Source organism: Aptenodytes forsteri, unplaced genomic scaffold, assembly GCF_000699145.1.
Source record: "Aptenodytes forsteri isolate BGI_AS27 unplaced genomic scaffold, ASM69914v1 Scaffold292, whole genome shotgun sequence".
Taxonomy (NCBI): domain Eukaryota; kingdom Metazoa; phylum Chordata; class Aves; order Sphenisciformes; family Spheniscidae; genus Aptenodytes; species Aptenodytes forsteri.
This window is the reverse complement of record NW_008795435.1, coordinates 483,033-499,785: the sequence shown is the minus strand read 5'-3', so window position 1 is coordinate 499,785 and position 16,753 is coordinate 483,033. Positions and strand designations below refer to the sequence as shown.

Below are 16,753 nucleotides of genomic sequence, written 5' to 3'. Positions count from 1 at the left end.
GGGAATCAGGGAGTCTCGGTTGGTGCGATATTGCTGCCGGTGCACCGTTGTGGTGGCAATCAGCACCTGTTGTTCTTTGACCCTCAGCAACCCCACAACAGAAGGGTCCTCTGAGAGACCGGACAAGGTAGACAGCTGTTTAATTTGCTCCGTCTCCAAGGCAGCTATACCAAAAGCCCACCTGTTAGTCTCACGACCAGTAATTTTACCATATCGTAAGCCAGTGTTACCCAGTACAGCAATATGATAATCTTAATCCAGCCCCCGGAGGTGATAAACAGCACGACAGGGAACATGTACAGCAAGTAAGGTGCTACATAACACAACTCGGAGAACAAGCACAACTCTGAGAGCACATAAATCAACATTGCGACCAGCGACTATTAACCTAATAATAAATGCTTACAACAAATTTGTTTTAACACACTCTGGTCAGATCTGTTGTTACCTCAACCCTTCGAGCCCTACATTGGGCACCAAAAGGACTGTTGTGGTTTAACCCAGCAGGCAGCAAAACACCACCCAGCCGTTCGCTCACTCCCCCGCCCCAGTGGGATGGGGGAGAGAATTGGACAAAAGGTAAAACTCATGGGTTGAGATAAAGACAATTTAATAGGACAGAAGAGGAAGGGAAAATAATAATGATAAAAGAATATACAAAACAAGTGAAGCACAATGCAATTGCTCACCACCCGCTGACCGATGCCCAGCCAGTTCCTGAGCAGCAGCCCCGCCCCTCCAGCCAACCTCCCCAGAGGGAGTTCAGTTTCGGTTGTACATGTCAGCCTTTTCTTGGTCTTTTGGTAACATGCAACCTCAAACAAGTATTCTCGTCTACAAAATGAATGGTATTTACTGTACTGACCACAAAGAATATTGTGAGACTTAAATTGTCACTGCAAATTACAAAGACCTTTACTTCTCAGACAATAAATTCACATTTTCTTTTCTTAGCATCTCCTAAAGGTCCCACTGCACAGTGCACCCTAGCTACCCCGCATTCACAGCATAGTCTCCCAGTTTGCCTTCAGTCAGCAAGTGACTAAACTGAGCTCTCCTACAGTCCACTGGCTCTAGGCTTCAAATCAGCCTGAGGAAGGAGAAAGACCTTTAAAAATCTACAGTAATGGATTTTAGATTTTTTGATTTGCAGACTTTGTTATTTTCCTTATGGAATCCACATTCCTAAACTACAGAAAGAGTCCCACAAAATAATGTGTCCTAAACTAAAATAAATAACTATGAAATTTTGTTAGCTGTAACCTTGAGAAACCTTGTGTGGTAAGGTTTTCTCCTGCCGCATAAAAACACTTGAATCAACAAGCAGTGTCTGAAAACATCCTTGATCTGGAGTTCACATGGATGAGCCATACCATTCCTATAAGCTCCATCTTCCTTGGTTATTTAAAAAATACTGATTCTAAAAGCTAGAGAAACAAGCGTAATAGACAATTAAGCTTGTCTCTAGACAATACTGTCTTAGAGAATAAAGACAGTATTTTTTATTAAAACCCTGAAAGCTAAAATTCAGGTACTGTATAATCTAATAGAAAGAAGTGAGCAGCCACAAGTCATGAAAATGTCCCAAAGTATGTAATATTTTACCATATTTACTATGAGCACTAAACAAATATCTTAAGCATTCAGTGCTACAAGCTTTCAGGAGCTTAGATTTTGTTAATTTTCTCTTCTGAAGTAAAATCCTCTTCTCAATTATTTTTAAATGTATCTAATTTTGAAGCTTCATGGTAGAAGTTCAGCTGGATATTTACAAGTTTGTCTTCCTGATACTCACCATTTCAATCTCTAGGCAGACTGAGTTTTTAACAATTTAAAGCCAGAAAAAGATTTTTAAAAGTTAAAGCCACTTCTTGACAAGGCTAATATTTAGATCTGGATTTACCTGAAATACAGTCAGCTAGTTATCTAACCATGTCCAACAGACAACTGAGCTTTTGGCTTGTGTTTTATTATTCATGTATTTATTTTTAGACATATATACATATACAGAAAGTGCTCAACTAGGGCCATAATATGGTAGTTAGCTTTAGCTCACTCAGTGCTTTCACAATTTCTTAGCTGTACTACACCTTCACTATTTTTAGGCTTGTTTTGCTAACCTTATTTTGAATTGGCGGGCTGACAAAAAATGTTTCCATTAAAATGAAAATAGACTTCAAGTGTTCACTCCCCTCAAAAAAAAGGAACTTCATTCATCAGTAATTCCTGTGCCAAGCCCAGTTTATTTTCAGAAGTTTGTACTAGCAATATTTATTTATTTTAATCTCTTTAACAGAATTTGAGAGATGCTAGGGAAAAGAGCTATTCTGCTACCTGATATTAATGGTTGTTGGTATCAATATACTTGTTGGATCACAGTGGGACAATTAGCAGCTGAGGGTGAGAAAATGTTATCATTAATAATCACAATGACCACCCTACAGCTCCTGAGGGAGGTCAAGAAGGCAAACCAGGTCTGTTGCATGCACACTGCGGTCATAGCAAGGTCTCTCCTCGTCTGCATGTTTTGGGGACATGGTTTGGTCTTCCAGTCATAAAGTAGCAGGATTCACTGCTTTTATTCCTGGTAGCTTCTGGCCTGCTGAGTGACCTTGAGCAAGTCACATGAGATTTCTACAGCACATTAAAAATGACCCAACATTTAGCTTCTGTACAGAAGCGTGCGGCAGGATGATTATGCATGGCTCATGTAGCTCTGAGTAAGAGTACCTTGGCACTTTTCCCTGTATGGAGGGGGATTGTGAAAGTACACCTCCTGCCTTCCTGCTCCAGCCCCAAATGGCATGTAAAGCAAGAGAAGGAAAAGCAAACAAAAATTTGCTTATTTCAGAAGTGACATAAAAACAAATTTTCCCTTCTAACACATAGCCACCTCTGTATTCAACTGGCAGCCTGCTCAGTTTGGAGGCAAATGAAAATATACTCTGCATCCTGGTATCTTTTCTGTGAATCTTAGCCAGGATAATGAAAGCAAAAGCCAAGAAGCTTAAATCTGTGAAGAACTCAGTTTTGTTCTAGTTACAAACAAGTCCTGAACATACAAGTGTTTTAAACCTATATCTTTGTTGAAATACCTAGTAGTTTCCAGGCTCACACTGTAATTGCTGATTTGCATTCTCTTACATGAAGAGACATTAAAAAGCTAAACAAATTAAATACATTTCAAAACTCTAATTTGAAGCAAATTTGTTGTGAAACTTCAATTTTGGTAGAAAATAACAGTGACATGTTTAAGAGATTAAGTCTCATTAATCTTAAAATACTAAAATAAAAATTTAAGCTTTCATTAAGAAAAGACTTTAAGCCAAGTATGACAAGCTGGTGTGCCTCCATTCTTTCTTGGCAGGCCCTGATGCACCCTAAACCTGTCCACCTTTGCCCGCACCAGAACATGCTCCCAGAATGTAATTGCACCACTTAGTTGAGAGTCAGCTAAATCTATAGTGTGGATCCTGTCGTGTCAACATGACGTAAATTGTGCTGACTTAACATATGTCAGTCAAGATGTTGTCTTCTGTTCCTATAAACCACAACATTAAGTACAGAGGCACAGCTATGAAGCAGAGGAGCTTAGTGCAAAAAAAAGGCCTTCAGCTAAATCTGCTCACTCACGTGAAAGATCATACTATGTTCTCTTTACCCCCACAACTCATACAAAAGGACTAAAAGCAAGAAAAGAGGGTTTGTAAAGTTACTACTGCCTTAACTCCTCTCTTCTCTTAGGCTTAGCTGCTTCTGTTTATTAGATAGGAGAGATCAGAGCCGGGGCAAATAACCACATCACAGAAAGCCACTGTAGTGGTTTCACAGTGGGTAGGTAGAAGAAAGACTGATGAGGCTTGTAAAGAAAGGTGGGTCAGGAGGAGAGGAGCTGTGATGCAGGAGTGCCCAAAGGAACCTGCACTCCTAACGTTCACATGCGAGCGAACCTAAAATACCGCTTCTTGAGGGAAGTAGAAACCCAGCAAAGCTAGAGGCAGATTGAACATGCACAAATATTGGCAAAGCTTTTATGCATATCTTATCATGCTGCTATCAAAACAATTGGCATGCACTCAGCTGAGACTACATTCATTCTCTTCACGGTCATTAATAAACAGCTGTTCTGCTAAGGCAAGAGTTCATTTTAGCTGAAACTGTTCTTTGTTAAAGTCTAGTCTCTTAAATTAAACTTAACTGATTTAAAGGAAAAATGCCAATACAAAATACAAATAGACTTGGAAAAAAGTTTTTATATGAACTGCAAACAACAGAAATGCTTCCAATGCCTTCAGTTCTCAGTAAAAGTATTTGTAAAATAAATGCACATTACCTTGGTGATGTAATTCAAACACCAAGTTTTTGGCAATAAAACAGAGAGCCCTAAAGCAAGAGTGTGGAGCTTTTTTTTTTGAAATAAAAAGAGAGTGCTAAATCAAGAAAACAAAGTCCAAATGGTGGGGAAAATAACTGAACAGTAAAACTGAATAAAAGTGACTAGGATACAGCACTTTTTGCCAGTTCACTGACATTCAGGTTTTTTAGGACCTGACATATATATTAAGAAGAATGTTTGAATTAAACCAGGTTAATATAGGCTTCTGGACATTTTTCTCCTTAAATTATTCAATGTTTTTTTCTGTCTTGACTGTTGACTTCTTGATACAGGCAGTGAAAAGAAAAAAAATCATTTCACATATTCATCAAATCTGCCTTTTACATTTGTTAAAACTGTAATACAGTGAACCATTGAAAGTTGTGGAGTTTTGATAATCCAAAACAAACTCTGAATTCATTCAGCCAGAATGCTGCTGAGGCCACCATGAGCCTGGCCCTGGTATAATTACAATAGTGTCTTTGTAACCAGTCTTGGAGTCTCCCATTTGATTCATCTGGAACAAACTGTCAGAATCAACATAAGTCAGATGTACCACAGTCATACACTTACTATATTCATTTTTCCTCTCACACCTGTTTTGCTAGTATATTCTAGGAATAGCTGTTGCTATACCACAGTGCATTAAAGGGTGAGTACCAGGAGGATATTCATTCTAAGTAACAGCAGCTCAAGCAGCAAAACATCTGAATTTCCTACAGCATCAGTAAGAAAAGTAACCTAACTGAATCCTTGTGCATACATGTATGTCCTGTTCACCTGAAGCTTAATGATGGTCTCTGTTTCAGCCACCTTTCTGCGTACAAGTGGGGGTGAGGGGAAGCTTTCCAGTCCATAGAGTATGAAGGAAAACTACATACCCCGAACACTCTAACTGAAGTGGGGGAAAGAAAAAAAAAGGATTAATATTTATTTTTCTCCATCTGATGACTTTGGGACTATAACAATTTCCAGAAAGCTGGAGTTTACACTACTGGAGCTGTAAAAATAATTGGTTCACAGATTTACAGAAAAATGAGATGCTTGCTTACTAAGATACGTTGTGCATAGACATAACCACATTTTTAAGCTGTTAATAAGTCCATAAAGTTAATAAAGAACTAAAGCAGTTTAGTTCTTCAAGCTCTGCTACTTGTTTGGCAACTCCCTGCTACAGCACAAGCGATAGTTTAACTCTCAGCTGGGGGAAACTGGGGAAGAGGTTAGTTGTAGGAGAAACATGTGAATGAAAAACATGGAAAAAAGGACATGACTAGTCAGTTCTTAGTGCCAGGGAAAGCAACTAGAAAGAGGAACTTGCAGTGATGAACTCCAACATGCAAGAATCTATTCTTCCAGTCCTGTTTATATCCAAACAGTGACTTTATTAAAGCAATTAATATGCTGATTGTGAACTGGTTTCTCTAAAGGAAGAGAAGCAAAGCCACCTATAAGAGAGTGCAGGCAAGAAGGCAGGGTGATTACAGAAGCAAGCAAAACTACAACTGTGCTTAAGGTTGCAATGTGATGCTGAATCATACCCCATAGTCATAATCATAAAGCAAGTATCTGTCCTCTTGGTCTTCTACTGTTAAAAAGCAGAAGTTAATTTTCTTTTTGTATCCATAATTTAATCTATAGCAAGCTAACAGTTTTTATGAAAAGCAGCTGTCAAAAAAGCCAGCCTTTTTGTTTGATGTATTTTTTTCTAGTGTCTTTGTGTAAGGCAGTAATCTTTCCTTTTGACATACCTATTATGTCAGGAATTCAAGTAGGAGCATACTGACAGATACATGATCACAACAGCTTTATTCAGTCTCATACTTTTGAGTTCTAACATTGTAATTTTCACTTGTGATTCATGGAGCCCCTGAGAAGTACGTATACATTGATTGCTGGATGGCACAACAAGTTGTTTTTAAGCACACCGCAGGCTCTTAAATTTCAAACCAGCAACCTCTTGGCTGTTTATAAATCAGTTTATAAGCACCACTATAGGAATGGGTAGGATGGACAACTGAGTGCAGTTTAACTATATCTCAAAGTGAAGACTGAAGGTATCACCTCACTGCCTGCATTCTTCCTTTGGGAAGAAGGGTAACGTTTTGTTAGCAGAACTTTGATTGTACTGACAAAACCTTCCAGCCTCAGTCAGGCCCAAGCTCAGAACTGCTTGGTACTTATCACACATCCGCCCCCCACACTTATTTTAACAACTGTCTCCTAATTTATTCCAGGAGGCTGAGTGGTACACAGCACTCTCCCTGCCCTCTGCAGTCACTTGACTCATAGCACTGCTGCTGCCTCCCATCACGAGGGAAGTCAGCCAGGGAGAACCAAGTCTTACATTTTACAAAGCTCTACCTAAACAAATGTGTAGAGAATATTTTTGCTGGTCACTAAGGATATAACTTTAGACAGCCTTCATACAGCAGAGCTTCCCAAACTGAGTCGAGAAGCTTTCAATAAAATCAGCTGATCACTTCATGTTGTTTTATTGCATTGCTACTCCCATTACTTCTGCTCCATGTTTTGATAACTACCTAAATTATCAACACATCTCAACAATCACATTTTGTACATCACCAGTGTACGTCAATGTACATAGAGTGAACTTCACAGTACTGGTAAGTTTCCTTCCCACTTTAAACCAATCACTAAGAAAATTGACAAAAGAGATGAAATTCTTTAGCACATCTTATCAGAAATATACATAGATAAGCTATATTAACATATGCATCTGGATAATACTAAAATAGCCTGGGAAACAGTGTCTATGTTATTCACTGAATGGCGCAACGATTAATCTTTTTCCTTCCCTTCCATGGTCATTTTCCATGCCCTTTCATGCTCCTTGCTGTTTTGAGAATTTGTCTTGGTGATGGAGGAAGAAAGAGGGATGTGGCTAAGGGGAGATGGCTGGAGGATGGGGTGATGCAGGGAGAGCTGCATCTGGAGGTAAAGGGGACAGCACAGAGCAAGGCCAGACAGTTTATCGCCACCAAGAGCTGCCAAACCCGTCCTGGTGCCTCTCAGGTGGGACACCAGGAAGAGCTCAGCATCCTCCAGCCAAAAGGACAGGATGGGAAGTGTGGCAGAAGACCACTGGGAGGGCTTGAGCACAGCTATGCCAGGACAGGATGCACTAAGCAGCACCCGACAAGGTAAGGTGTGCTTTACTCCAGGCCTGTACAAAGCCTTTTCAGCAACTGGCTTGCACTTGTCTTGCCTGCCCTGTCCCAAAGGCTCCCTTACAGGGAGATTCCCGGGTTTATCAAGGATGTGTCATGGAAATCCCTTGTAGAAAAAAACCACATAAAAATAATCATAAAAATCGGGATCTGGCATCCCAGGCACCCTCCTGGATCACTCATTGCACTGGAACATCAGTCTGGCGGTCACAGCGCTCATGTCATGGTCTTACAGAAGATCGTTTGAATAAAAGATCTTTGCACATTACCCACAGCTAATGACTCCTCTCATATCAGACAGTGTTTTCTCTGCCATCTGCAGCTATTTTCTGTTCCAGCCTAGAGAATTCAAAGGAGGCAAGATAACACCTGGGCAGCATATCTGAAGTGCTGTAAACGTGGTTTAGTAACATATCTAGGTATGAAGTAACCATCAGAACCTGAACTGTAAATAAGTGAACCTAGCTGGAAATGCACACAAACGCTTTTTACTTAAGGCATTATCACCAGGAGGAAAACTTTAGTGACTTTAATGATTTTATTCCTGATAATTATTACTTTTCTTAATTTTCCGTTATCTGCTCAAACCACAGGTTTAAAATACTGCTGTAATTGAGCTCAGTGGGAAAACTGAAATGATTTTTCATTATGTAAGTGGCTTGATAAAATGTAACAGGAAATGGACTGGACAAGCAGTTTTGCAGTGACATGGAGACCATCCTTCTGGTTAGCTAAGAGACTGGAGAAAGTAAGCCTTGGAAATTCATCTTATTTGACATGCTAAAAATAATTTGATATTAAAAGCACTGACCATAAGCTCATTATTTTATGCAATTACTGCCCATTATTCTTAGACAATGATTCAGTAGTGCTCTGCGATAAATCCAAAGACTGAAGAGCAACCCTGTAAGATTCATTTTATTTCAATTATTAAGTAATCTACTTGAGCCAAAATCCTTTTTTTTTTTCTTTTTTTAAAGGACCCCTAAATTCAATTAAGAGCTCTTGTAAAGACTCACCCATTTACAATGGGCCTCTGGTCATGGAAAATTTCAATCTGAAATACAGTCATTTCAGCTTGAAACATAGTTCTTATAAAACTTGCTCAAGATTTCCACTGTGATAGTGTATTTTCTACCACACCTATTTCTCTATAGGCACTTCACTAGACTCACGTATCTTCATCTTGAAGTATGTCACACATTGCCTTTTCATCTCCCACAAGAAAGGTCTGGTTTACATAATAACCAATGATGAAATTACTACAAACGTCTGGATGCTGAAACACTTTTTTCCTTAACTTGTTAATACATCCAAGAAAACCCATCCCTCGTATACCACTGACACGGCAAGACCAAGAACTGTTATCAGTCATGTGATTTGACTGACATTTCCCATACCGTGGCAAAGAAGAGATCTAGATGTTGTTCACATCTAATCTTTCTTCCGACAAAGGCACAGGGTTGCATTGCTGTTTGACCACTGTCTTGTCAAACAGGAAATCAGAAACCAGAGTGATGCTATACTAAAAAAGAAAAAGGCTCACAATATACATTCAGTATTAGAAATCAAGACTCTACAGCCATATTACATTTAAATTGCTTAGTGACAGTGCTCTCCTCTCAACAAATCTCATCAAAAGGGATGAACCCCAAGCTATACACATAACACCACTATATACCCATAGTGCGTTTCATCAGTGTCATTGCCATGTCTGCAGTGTGACCTGAGTAATTACTTTAGGTGAACTGGGTAACGGTGGCACAATAAGGGTCAGGACAAGTCAAATTCATGGAGTGCACACAATTCCACAGGGTGTCCATGGGAGGTTAACTCCAAACCAGAAAACTTAAGCCCTGTGACAGCCTGACTGCAAAAGCAGCACTTTCTATCAGTGTTTAGTTCCAACTTTCCCATCTCCCATGGGTTAACTCTGAAAGGGAATAGACGATCTGAGTTTTCTATGCATCCTAAATATAAAGTGACATTTGAGACATAGCTGTTTGGATACTGATCACTTGGCTGTTTCAGATGATTAGACTACAGTGCCATATGAGGAATGGGATAATGTTAGGAAAACACTGGTTGTTGTTCTACCTGAAGGCTGCTAAGCATGATAAAATTCTAACAGACATAATCAATATAGCCACTTGATACCAATATCTTCAATTATCACACCAGGGGATGCTTCGCAGAAGAAACAGCCAAACCCGTAATGTGAGTTCAGAATAGCTCCTGTTTTAAATACGTCAGCGAACTCTTCTCTGAAATCTTGCTGAAGTAACTGACCACTTCCTTGTGAAGCACTACAGCTGAGACCAACTGCAGTTCCTGCCTTGCAGATAAACTATTTTCTTTAATATGCTCTTAATTTTATACATGTAAGTATATCAGGCATGGGAATAATTTCAAACTGATAACTAGCATCTAACTAGCATGGACTACATCCCAGCTGCTACTTTTAGAATTCATTTTAAGACTTTTTGATACTAAGGTGACAGTACTATAAGTCATCTGAAGCAGGCATAATTATATTATCTGTCCATATGCTTCTGCGCTAAGTCTCTCTACTTGCTTTTAGCAGAAAGCCTTGAAGGACGGGATTGCTTCTCAAGTGATCTCTTGAAATACTCAAGTAGTTTTATAACATATTTTATGACAAGTTTATTATGACAACTTCTTTTGCAGCTATTTCTTTAGGATGAATTGTCACAATCAAAGTTTTATGAATATGAAGAAATGCTCTTAAGAACAAAGTCCAATCTGTGTTCTGCTCTGAACCCTAGCACTGATCCCATTCAGCTGGTAGATAGTGTCAGACAGGACTTACTGTGAACAGCTTAAGGTTCAAACATCAGTAGTAAAAAATCCCAATGCCTTGAGTGGGAAAGAGAACTGTTTCCTGAAGGATAATCTGTGCATACTTCAGAAAACATTTAGGGCAGTTTTGAGCCTTCAAAGTGTCATGACACTAAAACTGATTTTCTAAAGCAGATTCTTTCTGTCAGTTTGGGTGAGTGACAAAATCAGTTGTGCATTTTAGGGAATGATTCAGACCTTAGAAGGGATGCTGCATCTCTTACTTTTCAGTGTGTTTTGCTCTAGGAAAGACTTACAGTTCCGAGGTCAATAATGAAACAGTCTCCTCTGTTGAAGCTGGTCCAAGCCAGGGGGACTTCTGTGGCTCTTACAACTCTCCGGCCCTTGATATGCAGAAGCCTCTGAGCACTCAGATCATTAGTAACAACATGATTAAATCCAGAGGCAACACCACCTGCCTGAATAAAACAAAACAACAAAGCAGCAAGCTTTATTTCAGTTTGATTTCTGCAAATTTACCTTTTTGCTACAGCTGAGGAGCTAGCAGGGGAAAAAAAACAGTTTATGCAGTGAGAGGTGAGCCAAAATAATATACTGTTTAACAGTGCTGACCACAGACTTGGGGAACACTGCTGCTGCTGAACTCTCAGGTGTGAGCCTTTATCTGCGGGAACAGATGTCACTCTGCTTCAAAGGGTTTTCAAATGAATGAGGAAAGGGAAAGCACAGGATTTACCACACTGTCCTGCATCATCCAGAGGATAAGGTAATGCTGAACCACACTGTTAGGACAAAAATCAGTAGGTTATCAAGTAAGGACTGAGGGAAAGCAGAGGAATATGCAGCTCCTGTACAAGTTTTCATAACTTCCTTAAATTCAGAGGTCTGGGTGTTTTTAGTGCCTGGTTATGCGTGGAGGGAGGAGCCATTCCACAGCAGCCCTATGGAAAAAAAAATGTAAAAGAGTGGGCAGGTCACTGTCAAGCTCTCTTACGCAAGCAGAGTTAAAAGCTTCAAATTGTTGTGTAGACTATGACAAGTTACAAACCTCCATAATGGGAAACAGGCTGACTGAGCAATGGCTCCCAGAGCTCCTACTAGAAGGAGATTCTCAGGAGATACATTACTTTATCTTAAAAACACACAGATGTCTCAAAAAATTTCCTTTCAAAGATTCTGCTTCTGGAAGTGACACAACAAGGAGGCTGACACTACAGCTTTTTAAAACATAACATTTTCATTAAAAGTATTTGGGAGTTTTTTTACCTACCTCAAAGGAAAAACTGCAGTAGGACTGCAAAAGCACCATTTTTAGACTAAAGTGAGGTTTTGGTCTTTTCCACTCTGCTCCTGTTTTTAACCACTTAAGCACATTGGGTTCTGCGTTTGAACAAAATGATTCAGTCTACAACATAGAAATGTTTTCTGTGAAATTGACTGCCTCCCAAACACAGCGAGTCCCTACTGTGAGCGCCCTTAGACACACAAGTATGAAATCTCAGGATAGCTTGATTTGAGGGGGAAAAAAATAAATCACTGGGACAGGTTTTCATTATCGGGAAGAGACACTGGTAAACAAGGTGCTGCTTTCTGTACAGGTACTGGGACTCCTATAGTTTAGGATAGGTAGTTCAGATCTAAAACCACTAAACATTAAGACAACTTTTGAACTTTCAGTAACAGATACAAAGCAAAAGATTTGATGTTACTTGGGGGACAATGTTACATATATTTTTAGAATATATTTTGCCAGCTGGCTCTTTACCTTGTATTTAATTCCTCCTTTGAAGTAGCCCACAAACTCAGTAGACTCATATCCTTGTATTTCTCTACTCTGCACAGGCTTTCCTCCTAAATAGTCATCCATTTGAACAGTGAAGATAGCTGCAGCTGTACTTTCGTCCTGGGTACATTCTTTCCCTGAAATAAGATTAAATATTATGTCTATATAACTTCAAATTCTGTTGGAGAAATTGTTTCTGTGACAATCAGGCACTGCCTTCAGCAGGTTATACAGCCCGCGTGTATGTTGCAACAAAGCACTACATCATAACCTTGTTCACCATCAAATGCATGACCATCCAGACTGTGTCTTAACTACTTGTAGAACTGCATTCATGAAGAACAAAAAGTGAAAAATAACCAAGTTTGTCTTCTCTCAGCCTCTTTAAACAATAGAACATTTTAATTGAGTGAGTTTAGCATGACAAGTGTCTACAGTGCAAAGACCAAGGAAGGTTATGTCAAAAGACTGATTAGATGGTAAACCATATATTTATGTTAAGAGCAACTCACCAAGCCATAAAGTTAAAATAACTCAAGAGCAGTCCTATTGACACTATAATGCAAGCAAAGGGTATTTTGCTTAGATATCTTTTATTAGATTGCCTGGTACAGCTGGGAGAAAGAAAAGCAGCTTTGGGGCTCAGATATTTGCTTCATGAGGTCAGTGTTTTGTACCTTTCAGAGATTAGCCTCTTCTCAGGACTGTGGCAAAATGGCCTCCTTAACTAGTGTGTTGATGGCCTGATCTCAGGACTGTGGCAAAATGGCCTCCTTAGCTAGTGTGTTGATGGCCTCACACTGCAAAGTAGGCTGTATATTAAAACAAAACTTTTAGCATGGGCCCATACATTTTTGATGAACATTTTCAGCAGTTTTGATTGTTTCAAGAAGAGCGCAAACAGGATGAAGTCTCAAAAAATTGGCTTCTGAAGAACTTTTGAAGAGTAAGGAAAAGCGAGGTTTTCCATTTAGTTTTTATTTTTTCTTTCTAAATAAGAGGGAGCTGCTGGTATACAAGCAACAGTTCTCAAGAGCAGCTTGTCACTTACATTAACCATTTCCTTGCTTCTAGGTGACTGAGTGGAAAAATACCACAGAGCTCCAGACAGAGATACCTCTCACAGGCTGTGGGAGAAGGGGAAGTGTGTAGTGAGGTCTTGGTGTCACCTCACAGTGTAGTGAGTCATTGGTGTCACAGGGAGCCTGCTGGTAAGGTATTAGGAAAGAATAAAGCATGGGAGAGGGGGCACAGGGCTGCCTAAGGGGATCACCGACCTGGCTCCTCTTTTAGGGAGAATGAGTGCCCTATTCATGGCCCAGCAGTGCAAATGCCACAAGAGAACTCCCCTCCACCCACCAACAACTGTGCTTCTCCCAGGAGCAGTGTCACCACTGCCACCACCGCAGCTTTTGTGGGGACACAGGTGCAATGGAAGCCTCCAGAGAGCAGCAAGGATGAAACAGGGAAGGGATCCAAAGAATAATGGAGGCATAGCGAAGAGAAGAGCATGAGGCCTGCCCAAAAAAGGTAAAAAACACTACTGAAAACAGGACTGAACACAAGAACCTCTGAAAAAAAAAGAATCTCCATCACTCAGTGATGGAAGAACTTGCTATGTGGCAATATGCTTTCTCAGACGTGGGTACCACCTTAAAGTTGGTGGTAAAGTTTTGGGGGTTGGTTTTTTTTAAATAGAGTTATTCATGTCCATTAGGACTAGATCCTTCAGATTTATTGCTTGCAATTACACAATAGGGTTCAGAGTCGAAGAAAACTGGTTTTGGAACAGTGTTAAAGATAAGAACCACTAAAAGGCTCAGTCTCACAGCTGCTATGCAATAAAATACTCAGTGAAACCCTGTTTTAAAAAAAACAAACAAGCGAGCATCAATCCAAGTGTAGGTTATTCAAGCTTGTATGAAAAACAAATTTACGTTATAGTCTGGGGCACAAACAGCTATAAATAAACCAGAGTATAAAGGAAAAAGAACAAATTTTTTTACCAGACTAGATCCTGGTTCACATGGATAGGTCTTATCACTTAAGATAAGGGGACAAGGGTTAAAAAATAATTTAAAAAAAAAATTAAAAAACACCATGCATGATGTTATTAAAGATACTAAGTGGAGTATAGCCAGTCTTACTCCCACAAGTAGCCTCATACTGGTATAGTACATGCTGTTTCCACTAGATATAGTTTCAAGTTGAGACTGCTCTCTTCGGATTAGTAGTTTAGCTACTAAGACACCCCTCAAGTGCCAGCGCAAACAACTGAGCCAGGATCTCTGAGCAAAGTCAAAAATGGATACAGCTACCATGACACAGATCCACATTGATTGCTTGGCCATGCCAACATTGTTGCAGCACCTGAGTTAGCTTGTTCAGAAATTATCCGACCTGGACAGCACTTCACCACATGTGAGACATTTGGTAAAACAGTAGCTTTCGCATAGGAAGCTTCAGGCCAACAGAACAACTGTTTGGTCACTTTAGCCCTAGGATGCCAGTCACAGCACAAGACTGTCAGCACATCAAGGTCACAGACCATCCTCCCACGGTCTAGACCTCCTTCTAACCCCTTGGGTATGCCCAAGCAAGGTATTAGGAGGAAGTTTGCCACTATATAATATGAAAATTCAATGCTCTGCTTTTATTCTGAATTTGGGGTCTTTTTTAGTGAAGTCAGAATCTATTCAGACTCAAAGCCACCGTTATGAGGCTCACACAATAATGCCACAGATGACGGGCAGGAGTAGGACCGTGTCACCAAATAGCAAGGCCCTTGTAAGTATCTAAGCCCAAAGTCTGTAGGATTTCCACCAATCTAATTTCACAAGAGTTCTTTCTATCCCAAAGTCTGACTGATAATGACTGCTGTACTGTTCAGAGATGGCTTATGGGAAGTCTTCAGAAAGACCCTGCCTGTCTTCCTGGGCCACAAGCTATACAGCCTTTGCTCATGAGGGAAAGTTTGGTGTACATAACAATGGTGAGAATCAGTCAGCAAAAATACCAAAATGATTCAAACTCTTGCCCTGGGTGTGACTGCCCTTCCCCATACACCTTGTATGAAGTTCTGGTCTCCTGTTGCTATTAAGCTTGCAGCATCTCTGCCCAACTACTGGAATATCTTGCAAGCAGGAAGGGATTTCCCAGCAGTTAGGCACGGCTGCAGCCAACCTGCCAGCTGCTTAAGAACAATGTGTGCCCAGATTCCCTGAAGCTATTTACAGTACCTGGATATCACCACATCAGCACAAGATGTGCATCAGTGAGTACAACTAAAGGTCTTTAGCCAACAACGAGGTTTTAATTAGTGAAATGTCAGTCACTGTTTTGACTTCACTTCCAGTTGCAGAGTCCTTGCATCTTTCCCTGGGAAGTGTCTACTATACCTTAACTACTACATAAATAGTTCTAACTTCATTAACAAAGGTCTAAATAGCCAAACCCTGCTATTAACTAGCAGTACTGTTGACACAAGAACATCTGCCAGAAATTCATTTACGCTGCCATCTATGATTATACTCTCGTCAGAGACAGACACTATCCCACATGCCAGCTGGATAACTCGTAACACATGCAAAACTAAACAAGCTTCAAACATGTATGCAGAAACAATCCCAGCTTTATCTGCTGTTCTTTTTCAATGCATCCAAAACTACAATGAGAACCACAGCAACTCAAACATATTAACATTAATACACATTGACCTGCCTTTTTGTTAATTCATGGAGATGATTGCCTACAAACACAAACCTGAGGGTGAATCAAGAACAAAGTAACAGATTTCAGGCAGCTACGCAGCAACCACTGTGGTTGGAAGACTTGGCGACCAGACAAGGAAGTTTCAAGAAATCTCCAGAAGATGAGGAAGTCACCTAAAATGCATCCTTACGTCAGACTTCTATTTTGCTGTAAACACTGTGCTAGTCAAGGTTGAAGGCAAAAGACACCAGCCCAATTCCAGTGTTCCCAGTTGCTTCAGGAGGGGCTTTACTAGGCTGTCAGACTGATATTAAAGAGAAGAGGTTTTACAAAAAACCTGGTGACTTTGCCTCCAATCTCTGTATTATCAGAAAGCAAAATCAGTCTAGCTGAAAAAGGCAACATCTCCACACAAGGCAATGCAACAGTGCCACAGGGAGATGGCCGAGATGAAAATTTGGTCCTAGTGGAAACAAAGGCAAGAAAACTTCATCTGAATGAAGGCAGGATTTCACTTGTGAATCTTGGTTGGATGCAGCCAAGACTTGTCTTGCAGCCAAGACAAGACTTCAGCACTTTTCCAGACTAACATCGCAAAGCAAGCAAGCGTTCACCTTTCTGTCATACCCCACTTTCTCATCCCCGGAGCCCCTTAGCACCGCCACACCAGAAGCAGCGAGGCTTGACATCGCCCCGACCCTTGGCTGTAGCCCTACTTCTGTTACTTAAGCGCCTCAACTTGGAAGCTTCACACGCGCAGCGCTTCTGAAAAGGGAGGGACAAGAGCTCAGCTCCCGATCCCCTGGAGCCCAGCAAAGCCCCGAGAAACTTCAGCAGCAGCAAGGGCACGCACCGCAGGCCGCGCCGCCCCCC

The 16,753-nt window shown here is 40.5% G+C and overlaps 1 protein-coding gene across 1 annotated transcript in view; it reads right to left on the bottom strand.

Moving 5' to 3' along the window:
• SCIN (scinderin) overlaps nt 1-16,569 on the bottom strand; it is a 56,361-nt gene extending 39,792 nt beyond the window's left edge. Inside the window, exons 1-3 of the mRNA XM_009281031.2 lie at nt 16,508-16,569; nt 12,152-12,338; nt 10,683-10,844 (exon numbers count right to left, since the gene is read on the bottom strand). Coding sequence (XP_009279306.2) covers nt 10,683-10,844; nt 12,152-12,338; nt 16,508-16,569 — 411 coding nt within the window. The remainder of the gene's footprint in view (nt 1-10,682; nt 10,845-12,151; nt 12,339-16,507) is intronic.
• Between the last annotated feature and the right edge of the window lie 184 nt (nt 16,570-16,753).